Genomic DNA, 26,785 nt, shown 5'->3' with positions numbered 1-26,785 from the left:
TTTTTTCAGAATTTCATCTCAATCAATCCATTGTTCTTCCAGTGTTTTTTTCCAAAGCCTCATTCTCATCCTGGAAAAACAGCTCTTCATATTCTGGACTGCAAGCATGCTTTGGCCTTTTACTTACAAAGGACTAAGCTACACAGATCTTTTCAACTTTTTGTCTCCTTTGATCCACACAAATTGGGACATCCAGTTTCCAAGAGAACCATCTCCAACTAGTTGGCTGCTATGCTTGGGCTGGACTGCATCTAGAGAGTCGAGTCACAGCCCATAAAGTTAGAGCCATGGCGGCATCTATAGCTTTCCTTAGATCTACTCCTATTGAGGAAATCTGCAAAGCTGACACTTGGTCCTCGGTTCATACATTCACCTCTCATTATTGTCTGGATTCTTTTTCCAGACGGGATGGTCATTTTGGCCAGGCAGTATTACAAAATTTATTCTCCTGAATTGCCAACACTCCCACCATCCCATTCTGGTTAGCTTGGAGGTCATCCATATGTGAGAATATGCTGCCTGCTTGTCCTGGGATAAAGCACAGTTACTTTCCGTAACAGATATTACCTATGGACAACACCCACCTCCTCTAGTTGGCTTCTTAGCTAGCTATCTGAACTGAGGAAACGCACACCATATGTCGGGCGGGAAGGCACTCACACATGTGTGGTGAGGCAGTCCCAAACTTTCTAAAAAGTTCTTCAAGAAAGTCTGCTTGTGAAGCTGTCCGCATTGGGGCTCCGTGGTTGATGTTACCCATATGTGAGAATTTCTGCCTGCTGTCCCTGGATAACACCTGTTACAGTAAGTAACTGTGCTTTACGAGCTCTATACTTGATTAGTGCAGGTGGCACAAGTTTGTGTTATAATGTTGGTTATTTTGTATGCTATAGAGCAGAATAGAAGTGTAGTGTTGGGGATTTCCCCCGTTTCCCTCCTTCCAGTTATATCTTTTATTACAGTGCTACTTTTTGCTTTGGTACGAACTGAGGGGGCAGGAACAACTCCCTGGGAAGGTGGCAGAGTTGAAAACATGATTGACAGTTTTTAGCAAGCAACTTGCGAATTGAGATACAGAACCCTATTATTTCAGGACCACTGGACACATCTATATGAAAGATTACCAAGATACAGAACTCTATTATTTCAGGATAACTAGACACATCTAAATGAAAGATTACTGAGGTAAGAACCTAATATTTCTTTATGGTGGAAAAATGTTGATAAATATTGATTGCTTCTTTTTTTGTATCCTCAAAAAAAGGACCTAATTAGCTGGAAATAAACTCCTAAATTTACAGGATTTTAAATGATATAAAATCAAAATATTTCCTAATAGTACACAGCTTCCAGAGGACAGTAAAATATCTCTTAACCAGTGAATCTGTATGGACCTTAAAAGAGGGACACAAGATACAGGGCAGGGAGGTTGGACAAGTGCAGAGCTGGGGAGGAAGTGGGGACAGGATGGAGAGCCTGGCAGTGTAGGAAGTAAGAGAGGCTGGGTGCAATATCTGGTGGCAATATTAACCCCCACTCCCCCCAGTTTTATATTCGTGTCAACATTTTTTCTTCCTTTTTGGTGGGAAAAAGGGTACCTCGACTTATATTCAGATAGTCTTATATTCGAGTATATATGGTAAGTTTAAATTACTTATTCTTACTTTTCAGGCTTTTCAAATAGGTATGCTATCATATCTCTCATCTTCCACCATTTCCTATAGTCCTTCCCGTATTTTCCAGTCATTAGATTCAAACAGAATGCTTATTCTAAATCCACTTAGAGTCTACTAGACATTTAGCATTATATTTCTTGGCCCCATCTTTTTGGAATGCTCTATCCAATGTCATCAGACTGAACAATTTTTTCTCTGTTTCAAGACTATAAAAATATGCTTTTTCTCACAACTGAATAAACCTGGTTGAAGGCAGGGATGGGGTCCACTGGAGAGACAGATTGAGGTATTCTATTTGTTTTTAATGACTTTTTTTTAAGATTGAGAGAGGCATTTTTAATAGGACATATAAGTCTAATTTGGATGTTTTGGAAAAAAAAAAGTCCAGAAATCCAGTAGAGAAAATGTCCATTCTCATAACAGCCAGATGTCTATCTTGTATGTTTGAGAATGACCTAAGTAGATGTTTTAGTCCTTTGTGCATTCTGCAGGGAGAAAAAGAAATTCCTCTCCCTCCCTCTAACCTACCAATCCCCTACACCCTTCCCCTTGACATCCCCCAACACCTCCGGACCCCATGACATCCCCGTATCTGGCCGTGTGCTCAAAATGATGGGCCTTCTCCCTCCCACTGCATCTTGGGATGCAGCGGGAGGAGCCTAAGGCCCTGATTGGCTGAAAATCGCATTGAAAGGGTGAGGCCCATCATTCTGAGCATGCGGCCCTATAGGCAGGAGAGATTGTTTAGAAGAGGTATGCAGACAGATTGATAGGCTTAAAAATATAAATTCCCGGGACCAGATAGCATCCACCCGAAGGTAATCGAGTAATTGAAAGGGGTTATAGCTGAACTGCTCCAGCTAATAGCTAATCTGTCAATCAAATCAGGAAAGATTCCAGAAGACTGGGAAGTGGTGAATGTTATGCCTAAGGTCCCTCCTATAGTGGGAGGGGCCTTAGGCGCCTGGACCAATCAGGCCCAAGGATCCTGTGGGGTTGGGCAGTGGAGGGGTGGGCCCGCCTCATTTGGATGGAGGCGGGCCTGCTGGCCGGACGGTGCGAGGAGCTGTCCGGCCAACTTGCAGGTAAGTCCAAGGGGGGTTCCGGAGTGGAGGGTTTTGTTGGGGGTGTCCGGCAGGCAAAGGTAGAAAAAAATGTCTATTTGTTTTTTTATTTATTGTAGCTGTGTTGATAATCGTTTATTAATAGAAAAGGGAAATAAGGTGATACTGTTTATTGGACTAATTTTAATACATTTTTTACTTATTCAGAGACCATAACTCCTTCCCTCAGGTCAGGATAGGGATACTATAACAGCAATATAGTTTACTGACCTGAAGAAAGAGGTTTTAACCTCTGAAAGCTAATTGAGAAATGTATTAGTCCAATAAAATGGCGGGCAGTAAATTTTCTTCCCCGCAATGCCTCTTATCCAAATGCAAAATATAAATTGGTGGGCTTCCTAAAGCCCTGCCAGCTGAAGATCTCTTCCTCTAGGAAGGAAGGGGTTATTTGGTCAGAGATGTTTGGAGGTTGCATAGAAGAAAAACAATACTGGCACTGGTATGGTAATCTTTGTTGTTTAATTTTTATTTTAAAATAAAAGAAATAAAGTGTTAATAAAGAAGTAAATAAGAAAATGGGTAAATAAAAGGGGGTGGAGCATGGTGGGGATGGGGTGGGGCATGGTGGGGTGTGACAGGGGTACAAGTGGACTTGTGTGCCTAGGGGCCCTCGATGAATTAATCCTGCCCTGCATCAGAAGCAAGGACTTCACCAAAGGGAGCACTAAAAAGTAGTAGTAAGTTAAAAAAAATAATAATAATGAAAGGTCCCATCCTTAATGCATGCTAGCGAGAGAAAACGCTGACTCTTCCCCCTGGTTCTGACTAGCAGCCCAGGCCGACCTCACGGCTTTTAACCAGAAGCAGAGCTGATTCGGTGCCAGTAAAACTGAGGCCATCTAGGCTGCCGATGCTGCTTTAAGTTTCAAGTTTAAGTTTCAAGTTTATTATTTTTCTTAATTAATCGCTTAATTAAATTCAAAGCGATGTACATATTAAAACGATAGTCAATAAAAAACAAACAGTACAAACTATAAATAATTACGTTGGGAAATACATATTTGCATTATATAAGGTAAGAAGGGTATTGAAATACATTTGTTAAGGAAAAGCAACACAAAGGAAAAACACAATAGGGAAAACATTTAAGTAGTAAGGTGTAAACTATTAAAATTACTGATTTTAAGAAATAATTAAATTAAGTATTAAAAGCATTATTAAAAAGAAATGTTTTTAAATTACTTTTAAATTTTACCAAGTCTTGCTCGTTTCGTAAAAAAATTGGAAGAGCATTCCAGGTCTGTGGTGCTGTTACTGAAAATATAAACTGCCGTCTGGTGTTTATAATTTTCAGTGATGGAACAGTCAGTAAATTCTGATCAATAGATCTTAAGGTTCTGGTTGGGTGATATGGTATTAGTAATTTATATATGAATGCAGGAGTCTTATACAATAGAGACTTGAAAGTAAGCAAACAAAGTTTGTATGTTATCCTATGGATAACAGGAAGCCAATTGCGTTTTTTAAAAGTGGCGTAACATGGTCGAATTTTCTGGATTTGGTAATGAGTTTTATGGAAACGTTTTGGATTATTTGTAAACGTTTGAGTTCAGTTAATGATATACCTTTAAAAAGAGCATTTACAGTGTGCTTTGCTCTCGTCTCTCTTCCTGTTGACTACAACATGCAGGATTTGCTCCTTCCTCCAGCTCCAGTCAGGCCTAAGCAAAGGGCTTGGGGTCCTCAGGGTTGGGAGTCTTCAGTTGAATCATCCTCACCACCCTTCACAATTTTGATAATTAAAGTAAAAAAACAAAACTCTATGAGGCTGGCAGAAATCCCAGATTGGTCTGAAGAATCCACCCTGGAACTGGATAACTTGATAGGTCTCATTCTGTTTCTTCACTAGGGTGGAGGGGGGAAGATGGATGGTGGAGGAGGGGGAATGGACTTGGGGGAGTTAATGGAGAGATGAACTTGAGGGAGATCATGGAGAGGAGAGATGGGGGAGGGATGGAAGAAATAATGGATCTAAAAACAGGAGAGGGAGAGAGATGGTTGACAATTTAGGGAGCGAAGGAACAGAAAGGGAGAGAAATTGGACAAAAGGGATGGAGTAGAGGGGGCGGTAGAGATACTGGATAGGAGAGTAGTTGGGAAGAGAATGGGAGAAATGGTGAACCCTGGACTGGTGGAGAAGGAGGAAGAGATGCAGGATGAAAGGGTAGTTAAGAAGAGGAGATGGTGGATCTGGGGATGGTGGGATCCATTGCTGCAGCTGCGGGGATGGAGACAAAAAAGGAAAGATGCCAAACCTCTGGGGGAGGGAAGAAAAACGGAAGGGTAGGACAGAGATGGAAGATGGATTGTTAGCATGGAGAAAGAAGGAGACCCTGGCAAGTGCGTTATCAGAAGACAACCAGAGCGTGGGACCAACCTGATTTAAATAAAGACCAGACAAGAAAAGGTAGAAAAAATAATTTTACTTTCTGTTTTGAGATTACAATATGTCATATTTGAAATGTGTATCCTGCCAGAGCTGGTGTTAGACTGCAAACGTGAGCTAGGATTTAACAGAGAAAGGAAAATTATTTTTTGTTTACACCACAATGCCAGTGTGGGTAGGAGAGGGCAAAGGGGGTGAAGAGGCTATAAAATAAACCCACCAGGTTGTATGGGGAAAAAAACACCCAATTGGGCAGGAAAATCGAATCGAAAAATCAATTCAATAGGCTGAATCGAATCAAATTGAAATATTTTTCCTGAATCGGGCAGCACTACTACTGACCTGGATTGGCCGCCATGAGAACGGGCTACTAGGCTTGATGGACCATTAGTCTGACCCAGTAAGGCTATTCTTATGTTCTTAAAAGGGGCCATAGTGCAAAATATAGACAGCAGATACAAACCGGACACATTTTGATCACTAAATTTAAAATAAAATAATTTTTCCTACCTTTACTGTCTGGTGCTTTCATGAGTCTCTGGTTGCACTTCCTTCTTCTGACTGTAAATCCAATATTTCTTTCTGCCTCCTGCATAGTTCCAGACCTCATTCCATTCCCCACCCAACATCTCTCTCTGTCCCTCCATTAGTCCAACTTCTTCTTCTTCTCTTCTTGCCCTCCCCTTTCTTTCTCTCTCTCTCTCTCCCTGCACCCTTTCTTTCATTATAGCTGCCTCCAAAAGCCACCGCCGTCAATTTCTCCCTGCTTCCCGACACTAGGCCAGGCGCATACAAGCATCGGGCCCACAAGCCTCCCCCCCCAACATCAATTGTGACGTCGGAGAGTAAGTTCCGGGCCAGCTAGGCAGTGATCGACTGGCCTGGAATTTCCTCTCCTACGTCAGAATTGAAGGGGGGGGAGGAAGGCTTGTACGCGCTTGGCCTGGCATCAGAGAAACAGGGAGAATAGAATGCAAAGGCAACAAGTCTATCGCGGAGCCTGGGATGGACTCCGCAATTGACTCGCGTTGCCTTTGCAATCTACTGGTTGATTTAGATCGACCTTTTGGGCACCTCTGGTCTATATGCTGGAAACGAAGATGGGAACTGACATGGTTGATGGTCAGTATAGAAGAGGTATGTAGGCAGATTAATAGACTTAAGAGCGATAAATCCCTGGGCCCAGATGGCATCCATCTGAGGGTTATCAAGGGAACTGAAAGGGATTATAGCTAAACTGCTTCAACTGATAGCCAATCTGTTGATCAAATCGAGAAAGATTCTGGACAACTGGAAGGTGGCGAATGTTAAGCCGATCTTCAAAAAGGGTTCGAGGGGAGATCCGGGAAACTACAGGCCAGTGAGTCTGACCTCGGTACCGGGAAAGATGGTAGAGGCGCTGATAAAGGACCTCATCATTGATCACCTTGACGGACACGGTTTAATGAGGACCAGCCAGCATGATTTCAGCAAAGGCAGATCTTGCCTGACGAACTTGCTGCATTTACATTACATTACATTAATGGCTTATATTCCGCCTGTACCTTGAAGTTCTAAGCGGATTACATCAAAAAGATAACTGGACATTTCCAGGAAGAGGAATACAATTAAAGACGTTGGACCTAGTACATCAAAAAGATAGCTGGACTTTTCCAGGAAGAGGAATACAATTAAAGGCGTAAGGTCTAAAACAATTTGAAGTGAGGATGCTAAGAGGGGGGCGAGAGGGGAAAAGGAAGGGGTTAGGACATTTGGGTGAATTTCTTGAATAGTAGTGTCTTGATTTCTTTGCGGAAAGCCTTGAGGTCAGTTGAAGCTGTCAATAGGTTGGTGATGGTGGGGTCCAATTTAGCTGCATGTGTTGCTAGTAAGTTGTCATACATCTTTTTGCGTTTAGTTCCTTTAAAAGGGGGGTAGGAGAAAGGGGACTGGGTTCTCCTATGGTTGAGAGGTTCCTGTTTAGACGGTTGTTTAGGTGCGTGGGTGCCGTTCCGTTTAATGTTTTGAATCAAGACACTACTATTCAAGAAATTCACCCAAATGTCCTAACCCCTTCCTTTTCCCCTCTCGCCCCCCTCTTAGCATCCTCACTTCAAATTGTTTTAGACCTTACGCCTTTAATTGTATTCCTCTTCCTGGAAAAGTCCAGCTATCTTTTTGATGTACTAGGTCCAACGTCTTTAATTGTATTCCTCTTCCTGGAAATGTCCAGTTATCTTTTTGATGTAATCCGCTTAGAACTTCAAGGTACAGGCGGAATATAAGCCATTAATGTAATGTAATGTAATTGCAGCAAGTTCGTCAGGCAAGATCTGCCTTTGCTGAAATCATGCTGGCTGGTCCTCATTAAACCGTGTCCGTCAAGGTGATCAATGATGAGGGAAACTAGTGTCTCGGTGCTGTGGTTAGATCTAAACCCCGATTGAGTTGGGTGGAGTAGGTTGTGGTCTTTAGGTAGTTGGTGAGGTATTGGGCAACCAGACCTTCTATTAGTTTAACATATAATGGAATTGAGGCGATGGATCGGTAGTTGGAGGGGGTGTCTATTGGTCCTTTGGGATCTTTCAGTATTGGGGTGATTATGATTTCTCCTAGGTCTTGTGGGAATTGGCCTTCCGTGAGTGTTGTTTGGATCCATTGCAAGAGGCAAGCTCTAAATTTGGGGGAGGCATTTGTAAGTAAATATGAAGGGCAATTCTTCGAGAGAGTAAACAGGCGGATAGACAAGGGCGACCCAGTCGACATTGTATATCTGAAGGCGTTCAACAAGGTTCCACATGAACGACTACTTTGTAAAATTGCAAGTCATGGAATCGAGAGTGAAATACTTACGTGGATTAAAAAATGGCTGGAGCATAGGAAACAGGAGAGTGGGGGTAAATGTACAATACTCAGACTGGAAGAGTGTCACCAGCGGGGTGCTGCAAGGCTCAGTGCTTGGACCCGTGCTCTTCAACATCTTTATAAATGATCTGGACATTGGTACGATGAGTGAGGTGATTAAATTTGTGGACGATACAAAGTTATTCAGAGTAGTGAAGACACAGGGGGATTGCGAACATCTACAAAGTGACATAATCAAGCTCGAGAAATGGGCATTGACATGGCAAATGAGGTTCAACGTGGATAAATGCAAAGTGATGCATGTCGGTAACAAAAATCTCATGCACGAATACAGGATGTCCGGGGCGGTACTTGGAGAGACCTCCCAGGAAAGAGACTTGGGAGTTCTGTTCGACAAGTCGATGAAGCCATCTGCACAATGCGCTGCGACGGCAAAAAGGGCAAACAGAATGCTAGGAATGATAAAGAAGGGGATCACAAAGAGATCGGAGAAGGTTATCATGCTACTGTACCGGGCCATGGTGCGCCCACACCTGGAGTACTGCATCCTGCACTGGTCACCGTACATGAAGAAGGACACGATACTACTCGGAAGGGTCCAGAGAAGTGTGACTAAAATGGTTAATGGGCTGGAGAAGTGAGAGATAGGAGAAACTGGTCCTCTTTTCCCTTGAAAAGAGAAGACTGAGAGGAGACATGATTGAAACATTCAAAATACTGAAGGGAATAGACTTAGTAGATAAAGACAGACTGTTCACACTCTCCAAGGTAGGGAGAACGGGAGGGCACTCTCTAAAGTTAAAAGGGGATAGAGTCTGTACAAATGTAAGGAAGTTCTTCTTCACCCTGAGAGTGGTGGAGAGCTGGAACGTTCTTCTGGAGTCTGTTGTAGGGGAAAACACCCTCCAGGGTTTGAAGACTAAGCTGGACAAGTTCCTGCTAAACTGGGACATACGCAGGTGAGGCTGGACTCATTTAGAGCACTGGTCTTTGACCTGGGGGCTACCATGTGAGCAGACTGCTGGGCAGGATGGACTACTGGTCTGACCCAACAGCGGCAATTCTTATGTTCTGGGCTGTATTCCATTTCATTCCCCTCAGAGACATCTTCCTCTTCCTCCATAAGAGATTCCACTCTCTTTGAATCTGGATACAAGCTATCCTCTGGATCATCCTTTGGCCATCCCTGCTCAAGGAACTTTTCCTTCCAATTAGCCTTTGCATGGGAAACAAAGTTTTGTCGGCATGGCTGTGCTTTGGGACAGGAGGTTTTCTAGCAGAAGGCAGTAAGACAGAGCTCCTTGCCCTCTGTTTCCTGTTCTGTGAGGAATGTCCTTCCCTCCAGATTCCTGATTGTTGTTTCCATGTGTGCTCAGCTGGCCTTAATTTATCATGCTGTGAAACTTTCACTTGTGCTCTGAGCATGTAATGCCTTTCAGCTCCTCACCTTTCCTTAACCCTTCTTGTGTCAGTTTGCCTGACCAGAGGTTTAACCTGAGAATGAACAGATGATTTATAAAAGGAATTATAGGGGCTTGGAATGGGTATTCTGTTCTTCTCTGCCATCCCTTCTCTGTTCTACCCTGCCTGTCTGATCTTAGCACTGGGAACAGAGTTAATGGGTAGGTTCCTTGGCTTAGGAATAGGCACATTTTCTTTAGTGGCAGGGTTTACAGCAGATTTTGAGCCAGTGACATGGGCTTCCCTGCCACAGTATGTAAACGTGTAACCCAATCTTCTGGGCTCTTTTGGGAGGACAAGCTAAAAAAATCAAATAAATAATGCAAATTTATCTTTTTCTCAATTGCATTTAATAAGGAGATTGATACTGTTGGTATCACAAAGTGGTTTTCATGCTGTCTTACAGAGTTTAGTGCGCTGCAAATTGGATTATTGCAATGCCTTGTATCTGGGTGTGTTGAAATGTAGAGAGTTAATCCAGAATGCAGTAGCAAGGGTGCTAACGGGTATAGATTGTTGAACTCATATGGTGCCAATTCTGAGACAGTTTGGCTGCTAGTTTGTTTTAGAATTCAGTACAAAGTGCTATCAGTGATACATCATACCTTGTATGGACATGCACTATGATACTTGCAGCAAGTATTGAAGGCGTTATGCATCCACAAGTTCATTGGCATTTTCATAGCAGCTGCAGACTTATGAGATGCTCTACCAGATAGCTTGCACCTATGTGAGAATATGGATCACTTTCATTGTCTGCTTAAAACACAGTTGTTTGTTCAAGCGTTCTTGTGATGAAGAGGTGTGATGGTTCATTGTTAAGCAGAGTTGATGCAGTGATATGTCTTGTATTTGTAAAGAGAGATTATATATGTTGGTAATGACCTGCCTAGGTCTTATGCGGGAAAGAAATTTTTTAAAATAAATATTTCTGTTATGTGGTGTTCTGCAGTGCTGTTTAAATGTGTATATTATTGCTGCTGTTTCAATGTAGTGCTAGTATTTGCTGTTTCCAAGTTTGCTGTTTCCAAATTTGCTGTTTCCAAGTTTACCTCATTTACTGTATTTACGGTATATTTGGTAATTTTACTATTGTTATGCTGTGAACAAATCTGTAAATTTTGTGTTAAACTTACAGATTTGCTGTACATCTCCCTGCTGTACATTGCCCTGGGTAAATTTCTTTATAAAGGCGTTAATAATTTCCAATAAATAAATGTAATTTAGGGGAAGGAAATTCCACAACATGGATGAAGTGACAAAAAATGCAGTGCTGTGAGTCGAGTCTAATGTTCTTATGATGAGAGACGGCAAACCAGTTTAGCTGTCCCATGTTGGTTGATAAGATACTAACCTACCTGAAAGGAATGTGAAAATCCCACAAAAAAATATCTGATGGGTCAATATTGGTGTCTTGCATTAAGTGTGATAGATGATAGAGAGCCAATGTTCCTTTTTAAGAAAAGGTGTCTCATGATCTGTCCCTTTTGCATTACAGAGTAGTTTGACTGATATGTTTTGAATTAGCTACAGTCCTCTTAAATGCAAATCCTTAGCTACATTGGCTTTATCCTGTAGAACTCCCTTTCTCCCATTCTTAGAACCCCTGTTACTATTCCCAATCTAAGGAAGAAGTTCGGTCTACCTGGGAATGCTCCCCCTTCTAAAGATGACCAAGCATTGCAGGAGATTAGTGTGATCCCTCCTTGCACGGTTTTCTCTCCCCCCCCCCCTTAAGGACCGTGGAACAAGGATTCTGGGGTCTGATTTCCTTCTCATTATTACTGGCAACCATACCATATTGCTATTTATGAAAATTTCTACTCATTTAATACATTGGCCCCTCACTAGTTAAGGACATCGGAATTTTGTCACCTCTAAAGAAGTGTACAATATCTACTTTTAATCCTCATATGACTCTTTCCAAAAGCAAGGAAAAACTTGCATATGCAATAACAGAAAAATTAATTTTCATCATATACTTGTTCCTAGTTAATAATTATAAAATTTTAGTGACGCTATACAGTGATACATAACATTTGAATGTAGTATTTGTTACTGTTTCTATTTAATACAGACTAGTAATGGAGGTGGGAGTTTAAGCGATTATTCATCCTCTGTCCCATCCACTCCAAGCACCAGCCAAAAAGAACTGCGAATTGACGTTCCTGCCACTGCCAACACTCCAACACCTATTCGAAAACAGTCCAAACGCCGTTCCAATCTCTTCACTGTAAGTATCCAGTAAGTCAAAGAGTGAAGCATAGTAAACTGAAATAAAAGTCACTTGCTGTTAATAGAAATGAGTTTGTTTTTTTAACTTCTAAACATCATCTTGCTTTATTCCTCTCTTATTTTTTTTCTGGTTTTCTACAAAATTTGACAGCACATGTCTGCCATCAAGTTCTCTTATGTCCAGGCTTTTCTTAGAAGTACTTAGGAGAATGAGTAGCTTAGTGATTGGAGCAGGGAACCAGTCTTTAAAGACCACGTCCCACAGTGACTTTTTTTTGTTATCTCTGACAGGCCACTTTATCTCCAATTACTTTAGATACTCACTATTGTAAACTTTTTGGGGAATGGAATTCTTGTCCGAGAAAAATATCATAAAATCGACTTGAGCTATAATTGAAAAGCTAATCAAGATAGAAAAATTAAATATATCAGTGTCATATCTAATTGTATCTATTTCTACATCTATCAAATTTAAACCTCTTTTCAATACCTCTACATATATACTGATGTGTACTTGGAAGACTCAAAACTACTTAGGAAGATCTATCTGTGTGTGCGTGCGTGTGTACTAATTAAACTTCAGGAGAAGTTTAACCCAGTTCATTCTGATTCAGGCAGTCCCTGTTTTACGAACATCCGACTTATGTCAGACTCATATTTTTGAACGGGGGTCCTGCTCAACCTCCCGAGTCCCAACGTGCCCCTCCCCCTCCCTCCCGAGTCCCAACACATACCTCTCCCTCCTCCCTCTTTCCATTCTGTGCCCAAGTACGTGTCTCCGGCGGGTGTTTACCTTCTGGCCGGCTCCCTCCTCATTCCAACTGCAGTCATTTCTCTGCACAAAGTCATGGGCAGCGGCTCCTTCGCATGTCCTGTAGCTGAGCCAGAGCCTTCCCTCTGACATGGGAGGGGTTTCCTCCAGTGTCAGAGGAAAGACTTCCAGAGGCACCTGCCGGAGGAAGGCACATACTTGGGGCACAGAATGGAGGGAGAGAGAGGGGCGCGTTGGGATTTGGAAGAGAGCACAAACTGGACAAAGGATGGAAGGAAGGAGGTAGGGGAATGAACTTGGGACACAGAATGGAGGGAGGGAGGGAGGGGAGCATGAGCCATAGGATGGAAGAATGGAGGGAGTGAGAGAAAGAGATGCTGAGGTGGGGAGAGAATAGAACGGGTGAATTGGGTGTCTGAGAGAGGGAAAGAGACCACCCCTCCCCATTTGTTCCTTCCCTTCCCCTTCTTTCCACCCTATTAATTTTTAATTTTAACTTTGATGCATTTTTGACTTTCCCTCTCCCTTGGTCCCTTTTGTATCAATCCCCCCTTCCATGTTGTCTTTGTCCTGTCTACATCCCTCTCCATTTTATTTTAATAATTTTAAACTGCTATTTTAGTATTGTAAACCGACCAAATACTTTCTGGTTGCTGGCCTATCAAATTGTAAATAAACTCAGACACTTGGAAGAAAGAGGAGAATTGTTGGGCGGAGGAAGAGAGAATTATTGGACATGGTGGTGGGAGAGGAGTAAGATAGAGATGAATGGGGAATAGAGATGAGAGGGAGTAATGTTGGATGTGGTGATGGAAAGGTAACAGTGGGCTGGATGGAAAGGGAAATAAAAGGGGCCTCAAGGAGGGGGGAGAAGGTGGAAAGAATACTAGGATCTGAGTGACATAGAAATTCAACTTAAGAACAATTTAAAAAATGGAACCCGTTCTTAACCCAGGGACTGCCTGTAATTCAACCTTGAATTCTTTAGAGGTGCACCTCTGCTTAATTCTGTAAGTTACATTACATTACATTAGTGACTTCTATTCCGCTCATACCTTGCAGTTCTAGGCGGATTACAAAAGAAGCTAACTGGACATTTCCAGGAAAAACTACAGTTTAGGAATTAGAATGACAAAGAAGTTAACTGGACATTTCCAGGAGAATTGCAATTTAGGGAACTGTATACATGGTTGATACTTTGGAGGGAAGAAATTATAAGAGATGGTGAGACTTTGGGGGGGGGGGTTTACAAGGGAGGGGAGAGGACAGAGGAAGTGTTAAGATATCTGGATAAATTTTTTGAATAGCAGGGTTTTGATTCCCTTTCGAAATGATTTGAAGTCGCTCGTTGTTGTCAGCAAGTTGGAGATGGAGTGGTCAAGTTCAATAGGACCATACCAAGCTATAGCTATACCCTGTGCAAGTTGATTACTAGGGCATCGCCCCCCCCCCCCTCGTTTGTGCATTTTACCATTGACAGTGAGAATAGGGAATGGGCTGGGAACAATTTTTGTTCCCCTCCATGTCTGCACTTTTTGTGACCAGAAGACTAGCGCAGCCCTTAGTATAGTGTGGCTGTGGCCATGAGACTCTTCTCGCAGCAGTAAGCAACGGAACAGATTTGTCATTTTTTAACTTTCACAAACATCATACAGATAATTCACAATTCAAGTACTCCACAGCTGATAATTGCTTATCTTTTTCATAAGGAAACCAGGGTGAATGCATATAAGCTGCTGGAGCAGAGTGAAATGTATACTAGGTTTGTTGCTGGGTTGTGGGAAGAGGAGAAGGGATTGAAAGAGGAAGGCAGATACATGATCTCAGCACAGAGGAAGAGAGATCTTGAGAGAAATAGAAATAGAGAGAGCAAACGAGGGGGAGCTTGGAGAGAGGAGATTTCACAACCTGGGCACAAGAGAGGGTGTTGAGAGAGAGAATTGACCCAGACATGGAGGGGTGTTACGAGAGAGGGGAGGGATTTGATACCCTACCCAGGCATGGGGGGAGAGGGGGGGAGGAAATAACAGACAGGGGTGGTGGTGGATACCTGACCCCAGGTAGAGAGGGTATATTATGAGAGAAGGGAGGCATTTGATATCCTAGCTAGGCATGGGAGGTGGTAAAGAGTGACAGAGATGAATTCCTAAGCAAAAGATCCTACCAGGTATTTCATAATAATAATAATAACTTTATTTTTTTGTATACCGCCATAGTCAAGCGACTTCTAGGCAGTTCACACTGAAAGAAGACTGGACAGTCAGCGAATAACAAGAAGCCTAAAATAGAAAAGTTACATACTAATTTAAGTTCCATGGGTAAAGAATACATGAAAATTGGAGCTTCCTGAGAGATTGTAATTGTGTTTACAGAGGGGAATATCATAGAGAGAGAGGGTGGTCTGTTTTAGTCAATGAATTTGTCGAATAGGTCGGTTTTAATTGATTTTCGGAATGCATTGTAAGTCAGTTTGGGTTCATTTATGCAGTTTCTCAGCCAGACTTGCTGTCTATTCACTTGGAACATGAAGGTTCTATCTAGGAAGGATTTGTATCTGCAGCCTGAGATCTTTGGGTATGCAAAAATATTTTTGTTTCTGGTTGTTCGTGAGGGGTTGTGCAGAATGAAGTGAGTTTTCAGGTAGGAAAGTGCTAGTCCCCAGACTTGTTTGAAACGGATACATTCAAATTTGAATAGTATTCGCGCTTCTAGTGGTAGCCAGTGCAGTTTTTTATAGTAGGGGCTAATGTGGTCTTTTTTTCTCAGTCCGCAGATTAAGCGAACAGCAGTGTTTTGTACTAATCTCAATTTTTTTACTGTTTTTTGTGAGATACCCAGGTAAATGATGTTGCAGTAGTCAAGGATGGATAGGATCAGCGATTGAACCAGCAACCTGAAGGTTGTTGGGGCAAAGTATTTTTTAATGGTCCTTAGCTTCCACAGCGTGTAAAAACCTTTTTTCACCAGTAAGTTTGTGTAGTCAGCCATGGTTAGGTGTGTATCTAGAGTGATACCCAGTATTTTTATGGTATTGGATATTGGATATTTGTGGTTGTTTATTTTTAACGATGTTCTCGTAATTTTGTCATGGGGCTTGCCAAAAAGACTTTTATTTTCTCTGTGTTTAGTTTCAGTTTGAAGGTGGTGGTCCATTTTTCGATTTCTGTCATTGTGTTTGAGAGGTTGTCTATAATTTCATATGTGATGTCAGTTAAAGGGATTAAAATGGATATGTTGTCTGCGTATATGTAGTGCTTTAAGTTTAGTTTTTGTAGGACAACAATATCTCTTACAGCTGGAATAACATTTGTGGGGTGCCTCAGGGTTCTCCTCTATCCCCGACTCTGTTCAATATTTATCTCATTTCATTAGGAAACTTGCTGCAAAACCTAAAGCTCAACTTTTACATTTATGTAGACGACATCACTGTTGTGATCCCTTTAACTTGTCTGTCGTCTGACTTTATTAATCTTTTAGCCAACATCTTAAATCAAATTGAGCTTTGGATGATTGCTTTTAAATTGAAAATAAATAGAGAGAAAACTAAATTTTTTTTAGCAACTCCCAATGAAAAGATAAAAGAAAATTTGATTCATGTGAGCGGACGAGAATACAAAATTGAACATACTATAAAAATACTAGGAATAACTCTTGACAAGCATCTAATCCTGGAAAAGCATACAGATCTGCTGTTTGAGAAATGTATATCTGTCTTATAGAAGCTTCGTACCATTAAAAAATTATTTGACGAATCGTCCTTTCGTTTACTGGTGCAAATATCCATCTTGAGTATTTTGGATTACTGTAATATTGTATATCTAGGGGCTTACAAAAAAATACTCAAAAAATTGAGACTGATCTAGAATACTGCGGTTCGTCTCATCTTTGGTTTAAAAAAATGGGAACACATTACTCCTTATTTTCAAAAACTCCACTGATTACCTGTGGATAGAGTTCTCTTCAAGTTTGCCTGAATTAGAGTTACAAAGCCGTTTTCGGGATGCTACAAGATTACCTTGCCTCTCAGTTTTTTTTGAATGGTTCCAATAAGAGTACTTGTGGTATAAATCTATTTAATTATCCTTCTTTGAAATCATGTCAATATAAGAAGATTTTTGATAGAATTTTAACATTCCAGGCAGCTAAACTGAATACATGGCTTGGAAAACCTATACTTGAGGCTACTTCTTATGTTGATTTCAGAAAATCATTGAAGACACGTCTGTTCGATAAGTTATAATTCTTACATCATGTTATTGTTTTAACTTATCATGAATTCCAACAGCTGTTTATATCTTAATTATGCTACTGTCTTAACTTTTAGATTTTAATCAGATGTATTTTTAATGTTTTATTGCATTTTAAACTGACTGTTTTATTTTGTACCCCAAATATTGATTGTATGTATTTCTGTTGTGAACCGCTTCGAACTTCTGGTATAGCAGTATATAAGAAATAAATTATTATTATTACCTGATCCAATAGAGCAGTGGTGCCGCGGCACACCAGTGTGCCTCCTGAGATTTCAGGTGTGCCTCGGTATACTGGGGAAGAGGAGCAATGCTGGTGCCAGATGACTGTCTACAGGACGTGCCTCTCGCGAAGAGAGGCACATCCTGTAAGCAATCTCCCAACACTGGCACCTCTTCTCTCTGCTGGCCCTTCTCTCCAGCTCTTCTCTCTTCTCGCCGGCTCTTCTCTCTTCTCTACTGGCCCTTCTCTCCTCTCAGCTCAAGGCCTGTTTGAAGGGCCTTTGCGCATGTGCTGACATCATGCATGCACGTGATGTCATCATGCTAATGCCAGTGCACTTCCGGGTGTCTCGAGCTGGGGACACTAGGTTTAGTGTGCCCTGGCTCAAAAAAGTTTGTGAGACACTGCAATAGAGTGATCCAAAAATGTAATTAACACATTTCATTTGTCCACAAGGCTAATTTTATTCCTTTATATAAAAATGAAAAAACTTTAGGGGTCACCTCACCTCGGTGTTTTTTTTTAAACTAAGTTTAGCAGTATATTATAATTCTTGTGCACTCAACAAATAATCAATGGCCTGTGACATAAAAGCCGCCTTTGATGCAGAAGGAAACTTCTTTTGGTGGCTGGCCACTAGCCAAAGAACAAATTGCGTCTGTTCTTCATCTTTTGTCAAAGTATTATTGTATTTTTCAATGAGGCTTATACCTCATTCTGCTGCTTTATTAACAGTCAGTTTGGATGCCCAGTTCCAAAGTTCCTTGAAAACTGGATCATCAGTCCACTTTATAGGATGTTTCTTTACTTTTGTTGATCCTCCGTCAATCAAGAGATCAAAATATGACTATTCTCTGTTACAAGACTTTCAAAGATCACAGATTCCATTTCGTTTGTATGCATAAGACATTGTGGAAGGTCTGACAATGGTGGATGCTAGTGCTGCCCGATGCACGATTCGAATCGGTTCACTGATTCAAATCAGGTGAATCGATTTGAATCGGTTCGTTTTTATTAAAAACTGGGCTCACCGATTCAGCCGCAAGATGAGTTTAGGCTATTTCATGCCGCCGGCCGCCGGACTCTTCCTATCTAATGTAACTTCCAGTTTTGCGAAACCGGAAGTTACATCAGAAGAAACAAAAGTAGTGGGAGAGTCAAGTGGCGGGAGAGTCAAGTGGCGAGCGAGCGGACCTTGTGCAGCAGACCTCGGCACTCGGCAACAACAAATACTAGTTTTGGCTGGCTCTTTCCCCGCTGGGGATGGAAGCTCCGAATCGGCAGGGGGGCTGGTGAGTCTTGGGGGCTGAAATTGGCAGGGGGGCTGGTGAGTCTTAGGGGCTGGGGATGGAAGCTGAAATCGGCAGGGGGGCTGGTGAGTCTTGGGGGTTGGGGATGGAAGCTGGAATCGGCAGGGGGAGCTGGTGAGTCTTGGGGGCTGGGGATGGAAGCTGAAATCGGCAGGGGGGTTGGGGATATAAGCTGGAATCGGCAGGGGGGGCTGGTGAGTCTTGGGGGCTGGGGATGGAAGCTGAAATTGGCAGGGGGGCTGGTGAATCTTGAGGGCTGAAATCGGCAGGGGGGCTGGTGAGTCTTGGGGGCTGGGGATGGAAGCTGAGAATCAGGAGGGGGGCTGGTGAGTCTTGGGGGCTGGGGATGGAAGCTGGGAATCGGCAGGGGGGTTGGGGATGGAAGCGGAAATGGGGGGCTGGTGAGTCTTGGGGGCTGGGGATAGAAGCTGGGAATTGGCAGGGGGCTGGTGAGTCTTGGGGGCTGGGGATGGAAGCTGAGAATCAGGAGGGGGGCTGGTGAGTCTTGGGGGCTGGGGATGGAAGCTGGGAATCGGCAGGGGGGTTGGGGATGGAAGCTGAAATGGGGGGCTGGTGAGTCTTGGGGGCTGGGGATGGAAGCTAGGAATTGGCAGGGGGCTGGTGAGTCTTGGGGGCTGGGGATGGAAGATGGGAATTGGCGGGGGGGGCTGGTGGGGGCTGGGGATAGAAACTGGGAATCGGCAGGGGGGCTGGTGAGTCTTGGGGGCTGGGGATGGAAGCTGGGAATCGGCAGGGGGGCTGGGGATGGAAGCTGAGAATCAGCAGGGGGCTGGGGATGGAAGCTGGGAATCGGCAGGGGGGCTGGTGAGTCTTGGGGGCTGGGGATGGAAGCTCAGAATTGGCAGGGGGGCTGGTGATTCTTGGAGGATGGGGATGGAAGCTGGGAATCGGCAGGGGTGCTGGTGAGTCTGGGGGGCTGGGGATGGAAGCTGAGAATCAGCAGGGGGCTGGGGATGGAAGCTGGGAATCGGCAGGGGGGCTGGTGATTCTTGGGGGCTGGGGATGGAAGCTCAGAATCGGCAGGGGGCCTGGGGATGGAAGCTCAGAATTATTTCTGTAGGCTATCAGAAATTTGCTTAATTATCTACTCACACAGAAAAGCAGTAAAAGTCAATAGATTCTCTGAGTGGGAATAACCTGTTTGATCTTACACTCGTGTGACTGACCAATTGTATATCACTGTTTAATTTATCACATTGATTAATTTGAACACATTTGAGGTGTCCTATGATGGTGTACAGGCAGAGGGTGATTAACCTGTGCCTTATTGTGTAAAGCGCTGGAGAATTCTCTCCCCTCGCTTACCTCTCACGCTGAGGACATAAGAACATAAGAATTGCCACTGCTGAGTCAGACCAGTGGTCAATCATGCCCAGCAGTCCGCTCACGCGGTGGCCCTCTGGTCTAAGACCAGCACCCTGAGACTAGCCCTACCAGCGCACGTTCTTGTTCAACAGAAACTTGTCTAAACTAAATTAAACTAAGCCTTAAGTGGAGCTCGGCACAGTTTACAAAGCTTAAAAATATAAGAAGAGAAAGGAGAGAGATTTACAGGAGCATATAAATAGAGGGAATAAAAGCAGGGAAATAAAGTTATATGTTAGAGAGAAGCCAGGTTTTCAGTTGTTTGCGGAATAATTTGAGGGAACCCAGGTTCCGCAGCGGGGTGGTGAGTTCGTTCCAAAGGTCCGTGATTTTGAAGAGAAGGGATTTTCCCAGTTTGCCTGCGTAGAGAATACCGTGTAGAGAGGGGAAGGATAGTTTATGTCTGTGGATGGATCTGGTGGTAGCAGGCCTCGAGGCGTTAAAGGATATTGGGATTAGGGGAGGGAGGATTCCGTGAATGATCTTGAAAGCCAGGCAGGAGCATTTGAAATGAATTCTAGGAATCACTGGGAGCCAGTTAGGAGTGGGGAGACATGGTCAAATTTGCGTTTTGCAAAGATCAGCTTGGCTGCAGTATTCTGGATAAGCTGGAGTCTTTGAAGACTTTTTTTTGTTAGGCATAAATAAATGTCATTAGAGTAGTCGAGTTTAGAGAGGATGATGGATTGGACAAGGACGGCGAAATGTTTTTGGCGAAAGTAGGATCTTATTTTCCTCAGCATGTGGAGGCTGAGAAAGCATGATTTTGCCAGGGAATTGAGGTGATCGTTGAGGGAGAGAGAAGAGTCAATAATGATGCTGAGGACCTTGTTAGAGAACTCAAGGTGCAGAGCGGAGCCTGTGGGTAGTGTGAAGAGGGTGGGCAGGTATTCTAATTTTGGGCCGAGCCAGAGTAATTTTGTTTTTGATTCATTTAATTTCATCTGTACCGAGAGGGACCAGGCATTAAGTCTCATTATGCATGAAGTAATGTTCTCATGGAGGTTTGTGAGGTTCTGGTCTGTTTCAAGGAGGATAAGGATGTCATCAGCGTATGTGTAGATTGTTTCAAGGGAGGAAAGTTTGAGGAGCTTCAGGGAGGTCATATAAATGTTGAAGAGAATAGGGGATAGGGGAGAACCCTGTGGGACACTACAAGATTGAGTCCATGGAGCGGACCTGGAACCATTTGTGTTGACAATGTAGGAACGAGAGCGAAGGAAGCTTGAGAACCATTTTAGGACGTTGGAGTCTATTCCTATCTCAGAAAGTTGGTAGATTAGTATGTCATGGTGGACGACGTCGAAAGCCGCGGAGAGATCGAATTGTAGCAGAACAGCAAATTTGTTTCGAGAGTGTAGTTGTTGTACATTTGAAATTAGGGAAACTAGGAGGCACTCAGTGCTGAAGTTGGGTCTGAATCCATATTGGTAGTGTTGGAGAATGGAGAATCTCTCTAGGTAAGAGGAGAGCTGAGTAGCGACTCTGGTCTCTAGCAGTTTAGTTAGAAGAGGGATATTTGCTATGGGGCGGTAGTTCGATGGTGAGGTAGGGTCGAGATCGGCTTTTTTCAGAAGAGGGGATAAGGTAATGTGTCCCATTTCTGTGGAGAACAGGCCCGATAGTAATGCTTTGTTTATAAGGCTGGTAAGGGAGGAGATGGCCTGCGAAGGAATGTTTTTGTAAAGGTAGGATGGGAAAGGATCTAGGATGCATTTGCAGGATTTAAGTTTGAGACAAAATTTAGAGATCTGGGGTTCGGATACAAAGTCGAAGGAGGTCCATGATCTGTTAGCAGGGATAGGGTTGGAGTCATTCAGAGGTAGAGAATTGTAAGAGACAGCTGAGAGGAGTGAACTCTTTATGGTAGTGATCTTTTCGTTGAAAAATTTGGCTAGGTCGTTTGGAGATGGGAGGGAGGGGGAAAAGGTGGAGTTGTTTTTTGAAATTAGGTTGCGCCAGATGTGGAACAATGTCCTGTTTTGGTTTTTTGACCTGGAGATTTTGTCTCCATAGTAATTCTTCCTGGCTTTTTTTAATACGGTGTTATAGAACTTGATGTTGTCTCTCTAGGATTGTCTGTCAGAAGGGGATTTTGATTTTTTCCATTTTCGCTCCAAGGCTCGACATTTCTGTTTTAATTCCCTGTGGTATGGGAGATACCAGGGAGCCTTGTGGGAGTAGGAGATGGGTTTAGTGGATAAAGGGGCAAGAGCACGGTACGTGGTCCCGGAAAGAGTTACCCAGTTGTGCCAGTTTGAGTCTGGGTCCGCGTGTTTGGGAAAAGGAGGAAGTTTGTTGAGAAACTGGGACCAGAACAGTTCACTCGTGATTTTTTTGCGGTAGGTGATAAGAGTTTGTGGCTCGGGATGGAGTACCAAGGTGTGACATGAAGATGGGGAGGCAGAAAGAGCCTAGGAGGTAATCAGACCAGGGGACATGTTCCCAATGGGTCTCATCGGTAGAAGTTTTGTGCTCAGTCAGGTCAAGAAAGCTGATGATGTCAAGAGAATGCCCCTTATCGTGGGTAGGAGTGGGCGGAGGAGCAGTGAAGCCTAAGGAAGTGAGGAAGTCTTTGAAGTCAGTTGTGTCCTTGTTGGTGTTATCGTCTAGGTGAAGGTTAATATCGCCAATGATCAGTAGTCTATGGAATTTTAGGTAGGCCCTTGTTATAGTCTCAAGAACCAATTCAGAGGATTTGTTCCAGGGGGTGGGTGGGCGGTAAAGTAGCAGGATACCTAATGGGTGGGGATGAAGTTCGTCATTGACTGAAGCTAGCATAAATTCTAAAGAAGAATGGCTGCCCTTTTCGAGGAGCTGGACATTAAAGAATGATTTGTAGAGTAAAGCCAGACCTCCTCCTTTCCGGTTTATTCTGGGAGAGAAGAGGCCATAGTAGCCTGGGGGACAGAGTTCGTTTTGTGTGAATAAATCATATTTTTCAATCCATGATTCAGTGATGCACAAGAAACCCGGGTCGAAATCTTCGAGTAAATCTTTTACTATTTGGGTCTTATTTCGGAAAGAACTGGTGTTACAGTAGAGTGTAGGGACTGGGGTGAGAGAGTCAGAGGTAAGTTTGGGTAGGTTTGCTGGAGGAACAGGCTTTAAGGAGGTGAGGGTGGGTTCTGGTAAGTACTAGTGTGGGGATTCTGAGGCCTGGGCAGATGTTGTTTGTGTATGTGGAATTGGGAGAGTTTGGGGGGAGAGGTTTTTGGCAACGTAACATACTTAAGCTCGAGGAATGGGCATTGACATGGCAGATGAGGTTCAACGTGGATATGTGTAAAGTGATGCATGTCGGTAACAAAAATCTCATGCACGAATACAGGATGTCTGGGGCGGTACTTGGAGAGACCTCCCAGGAAAGGGACTTGGGAGTTCTGATCGACAAGTCGATGAAGCCGTCCACACAATATGCGGTCTTAATATAAGCCCTACCCCAAAAATAAGCCCTAGTCCTGGGATTTGCCGGCAGTTTCCCTTCCTTCTCTCCCTCCCATCCCTTGTGCAGCTGAACCCTTGAGCAAGCACCACCCCCCCGAGCACCCATCCCCGCTGCACAGCCGAATCCCCATCCTTCCCTCCCCCGTTTTGAACCCCGCTGACTGTGAGCGAACCCCACATACGGTACCTTCCTAAGCAGCGTTGGGCCGGCAGCACTCTAAACAGGCTGCTTCGGCCTTGTCCGCCCGTGAATTCATCCTGCCACATTACTGATGACATGACTGGCGGATAAGGGTTCTGCTTTACAAGGGGAGGGAGGGAAGGGAAGCTGGGCAAGGGTCCTGCTGCACAAGGGATGGGAGGGAACAGAAGCTGGGCAAGGGTCCTGCTGCATATGGGATGGAAGAGAAGCTGGGCAAGAGTCCTGCTGCACGAGGGATGGGAGGGAGGGAAGGATAGAAGATGGGTAAGGGTCCTGCTGCACAAGGGATGGGAGGGAGGAAAGGGAAGCTGAGCAAGGGATCTGCTGCATGAGGGATGGGAGGGAGGGAAGGATTGAAGCTGGGCAAGGGTCTTGCTGCACGAAGGATGGGAAGGAGAGAAGGATAGAAGCTGGGCAAGGGTCCTGCTGCATGAGGGTTGGGAGGGAGGGAAGGATAGAAGCTGGGCAAGGGTCCTGCTGCATGAGGGAGGGGAGGAAAGATGTTGCATGTGTGGGGGAGAGAAAGGAAAGAGGAAGAATTGTGATGAAGGAGAGCAAGGGATAGATGATCATGTACATACTCCGAAAGTAAGACCTAGTGCATTTTTGGGGCCTAAAATTAATAAATGACACTGTCTTATTTTTGGGGAAACATGGTAGTTAACAGCTGACAGACTGACTTCCCAAGGAGCCAGTTTTTGGGTGCAGATCACAAACTAGATGACACCATAGAAACTAATTATGCACAGTCACCTACATACACAATACACAAGCAAAGAGTTCATGCTGGGGTGACCTCTAAATATTGTCTAATCAAGCTGAAATTTGATACATGAGTAAGACATACCAAGTGGACAAAACTAAGCCTTGTGGAGATAAGATTTGACAAGGTTGATTTTTTTTTCCTTACTACTGTGGACCACCCTACTGACCCAGGCATGGAGGAGAGTTGAAAGAGAGGGGGGGGGGTATATCTGACTCAGGCACAGAGGAGGTGGGTTGAGAGAGAGAGAGAAGAGGAAGATAACCCAACTCAGGTACATTGGGGGGGTGTTATCTCCTCTTCTCTCTCTCGGCCCTCTACCATGCCTGGATCAGGTAAGTTAAAGAGAAAGCAGAAACCCAACTTGGTCATGGAAGTGGTTTAAGATAGGGGAGGGAGAGATCTTGACTGGGACACAGAGGAGGGGTTTAAGAGAGAGGGGGGATATCTGACTCGTGCATGTGGGGGAGGATACCTGAGCCGGGCATGCAGGGTGAGGGGTTAAGAGAGGGAAGGAGATCTGAAGGATATATATATATATATATATATATTTTTTTTTTTTTTTTTGGGGGGGGGTGAGAAGTAAAGAGAGAAATGTTGTACATAAGGGCAGAGGGGAGAGAGAGATGTTATACCTGGCCCTAGAACTAGAGGTAGAGGCGAGAGAGATGCTGGATAATGGGAGGGAAAAACAAAAGGGTGTTGGAGGAATGATTGACCCCAGGACACTGGAGAGTGAGGGAGAGAGGGAAAGATATTAGATCTGGGCCTGGAAGGGGAGAGAGGTATTTATTTATTTACAAAATTTTTATTATGCACTATCTTTGCCATGCTAGGTGGATCACAAATCAACATATACCGTATATTCCAATACACAGTAAACATATATATATTCCAATACACAGTATGAAAATAAAATAGGGTAAAGGTAATGGGACTTGATATACCACTTTTCCTGTGTGATTACAGGTACTTATTTTGTACCTGGGGCAATGAAATGTTTATTGACTTGCCTAGAGTCATAAGGAGCTACAGTAGGAATCACTCACACCCTCAGGGTACTGAGGCAGCTGCTCCTAACCACTAGGCCACTCCTTCACATAACATACTTAAGAACATAAGAATGGCCTTACTGAGTTAGACCAATGGTCCATCAAGCCCAGCAGCTCGTTCTCAAGGTGGCCAATTTCTACTTAAAATTTGCATCACCAATACTTATTCAGGTTGTTGGAAAAGTCTGCTGGTTCAAAACATTTTTCAATTTTGTCTTAAATTCTTTCATATCTCTCACTGCTTGTATATCTGTAGGAAATGCATTTCAGAGAATTAGACCAGCAGTATTACAGATGACTGATAATCATCAAAGTATATCACTTTAAAAGAGGTTTTAAATACCAATATTATCACCTTGTAGCGAATTCTGAAATCAGCAGGCAGGCAGTGCAATGCTTGCAGTGTAGACGCAATATAATCTTACCTTGATTTAACCTGAGATTACTCATGCTATAGTATTCTTTGCAATCTTTAATTTCACATAATACTTTCTTATACCTAAGAGTAATAAACATAAACATAGTAGATGACAGCAGATAAAGACACGAATGGTCCATCCAGTCTGCCCAACTTGTTTCAATTTAAAGTTTTTACATTTTTTCTTCTTAGCTGTGTTACAATCAAACATAGCCATAATTTGTACTACCAATCAGAAATTCTATTCAAGTTCATGAAGTCTTCTTACTATTTTCACTTTGTGAAATACTGATTTAATGATCTTATTTACTTCATCAAGCATAGTTAAGGCTGAGTCAAGTATGACTTTCAAAGTTTTAATACTGTGCAAAAACTGTAATTTTATCCTATCTAGGAAAGGCTTGATAAAACCATGATTTGAGTCTTGCTCATATTTAATTTCAAATGGTTGGCTTTCATCCATTGAGTCACTGATATAGTCAAGAAATTCAGGGTCTAAGTACTGTATAATGCCAATCTATTTTATAGAAAAATTGAATGTCATTGGCATAAATCCTGTATTCAGCCCCCAGGGTACCTAAGAGAACTCACAAAGGTTTCCAAAAGATATTAAACAGGGTAGTCAATTAATGCATATCCCTGCTGAACCCCCTGAGGTATGTTCCATCAGTTCAGAATGACCTTGGCCTTTAATCACAGAAAATCATATATTTGCTAAATAGGAGATGAACCATTATAAAACAGTTCCTGAAATTCCAATTGCCTCTAGTCGTTGCAAGAGAATAACATCAATAGTATCAAAAGTGACTGAAAAATCTAATGAGACCAACAAAAAACTAAAGTCTCCATATTGTGCTTTCCCAGGAATCCAAATTGAAACCTATTTAAAATTTGTTGAGAATCAAGTCATTTAGTTGGTTGAGAACAGACTTTTCAATTAATTTAGCTAAGAAGGTTAAATTGGATATTAGCTGGTATGCGTAATTACTAGGGGGCCTTTGCATCCAAAGATTAATTCTTTAATAGAGCCCTCACAGTGGCAGTTTTTAACGATTAAAGTAAGATACTCTCTTCCAATGATGTGTATACAAAATAGCCTTATGAACTGATCTCACTCCCTAAATCAATGAACATAAGAACATAAGCAATGCCTCTGCTGGGTCAGACCAGAGGTCCATCGTGCCCAGCAGTCCGCACACGTGGTGGCCCAACAGGTCCAGGACCTGTGCAGTAATC

The 26,785-nt window shown here is 43.1% G+C and overlaps 1 protein-coding gene across 6 annotated transcripts in view; it reads left to right on the top strand.

The window, feature by feature from the left end:
* The window catches only part of AGAP1 (ArfGAP with GTPase domain, ankyrin repeat and PH domain 1), a 1,748,840-nt gene that overhangs the window by 381,183 nt on the left and 1,340,872 nt on the right, over window positions 1–26,785 (top strand). For 5 of the 6 annotated variants that reach the window (XM_033947219.1, XM_033947222.1, XM_033947220.1 and 2 more), the window contains one exon: window positions 11,569–11,724. The exons of the other annotated variant lie outside the window; for it this stretch is intronic. In XM_033947219.1, the coding sequence (XP_033803110.1) occupies window positions 11,569–11,724 (156 nt within the window). The remainder of the gene's footprint in view (window positions 1–11,568; window positions 11,725–26,785) is intronic. 6 annotated transcript variants of the gene reach the window in all.

The sequence above is a fragment of the Geotrypetes seraphini genome, chromosome 5, assembly GCF_902459505.1.
Source record: "Geotrypetes seraphini chromosome 5, aGeoSer1.1, whole genome shotgun sequence".
Taxonomy (NCBI): domain Eukaryota; kingdom Metazoa; phylum Chordata; class Amphibia; order Gymnophiona; family Dermophiidae; genus Geotrypetes; species Geotrypetes seraphini.
This window is presented reverse-complemented; position numbering and strand designations above follow the sequence as displayed.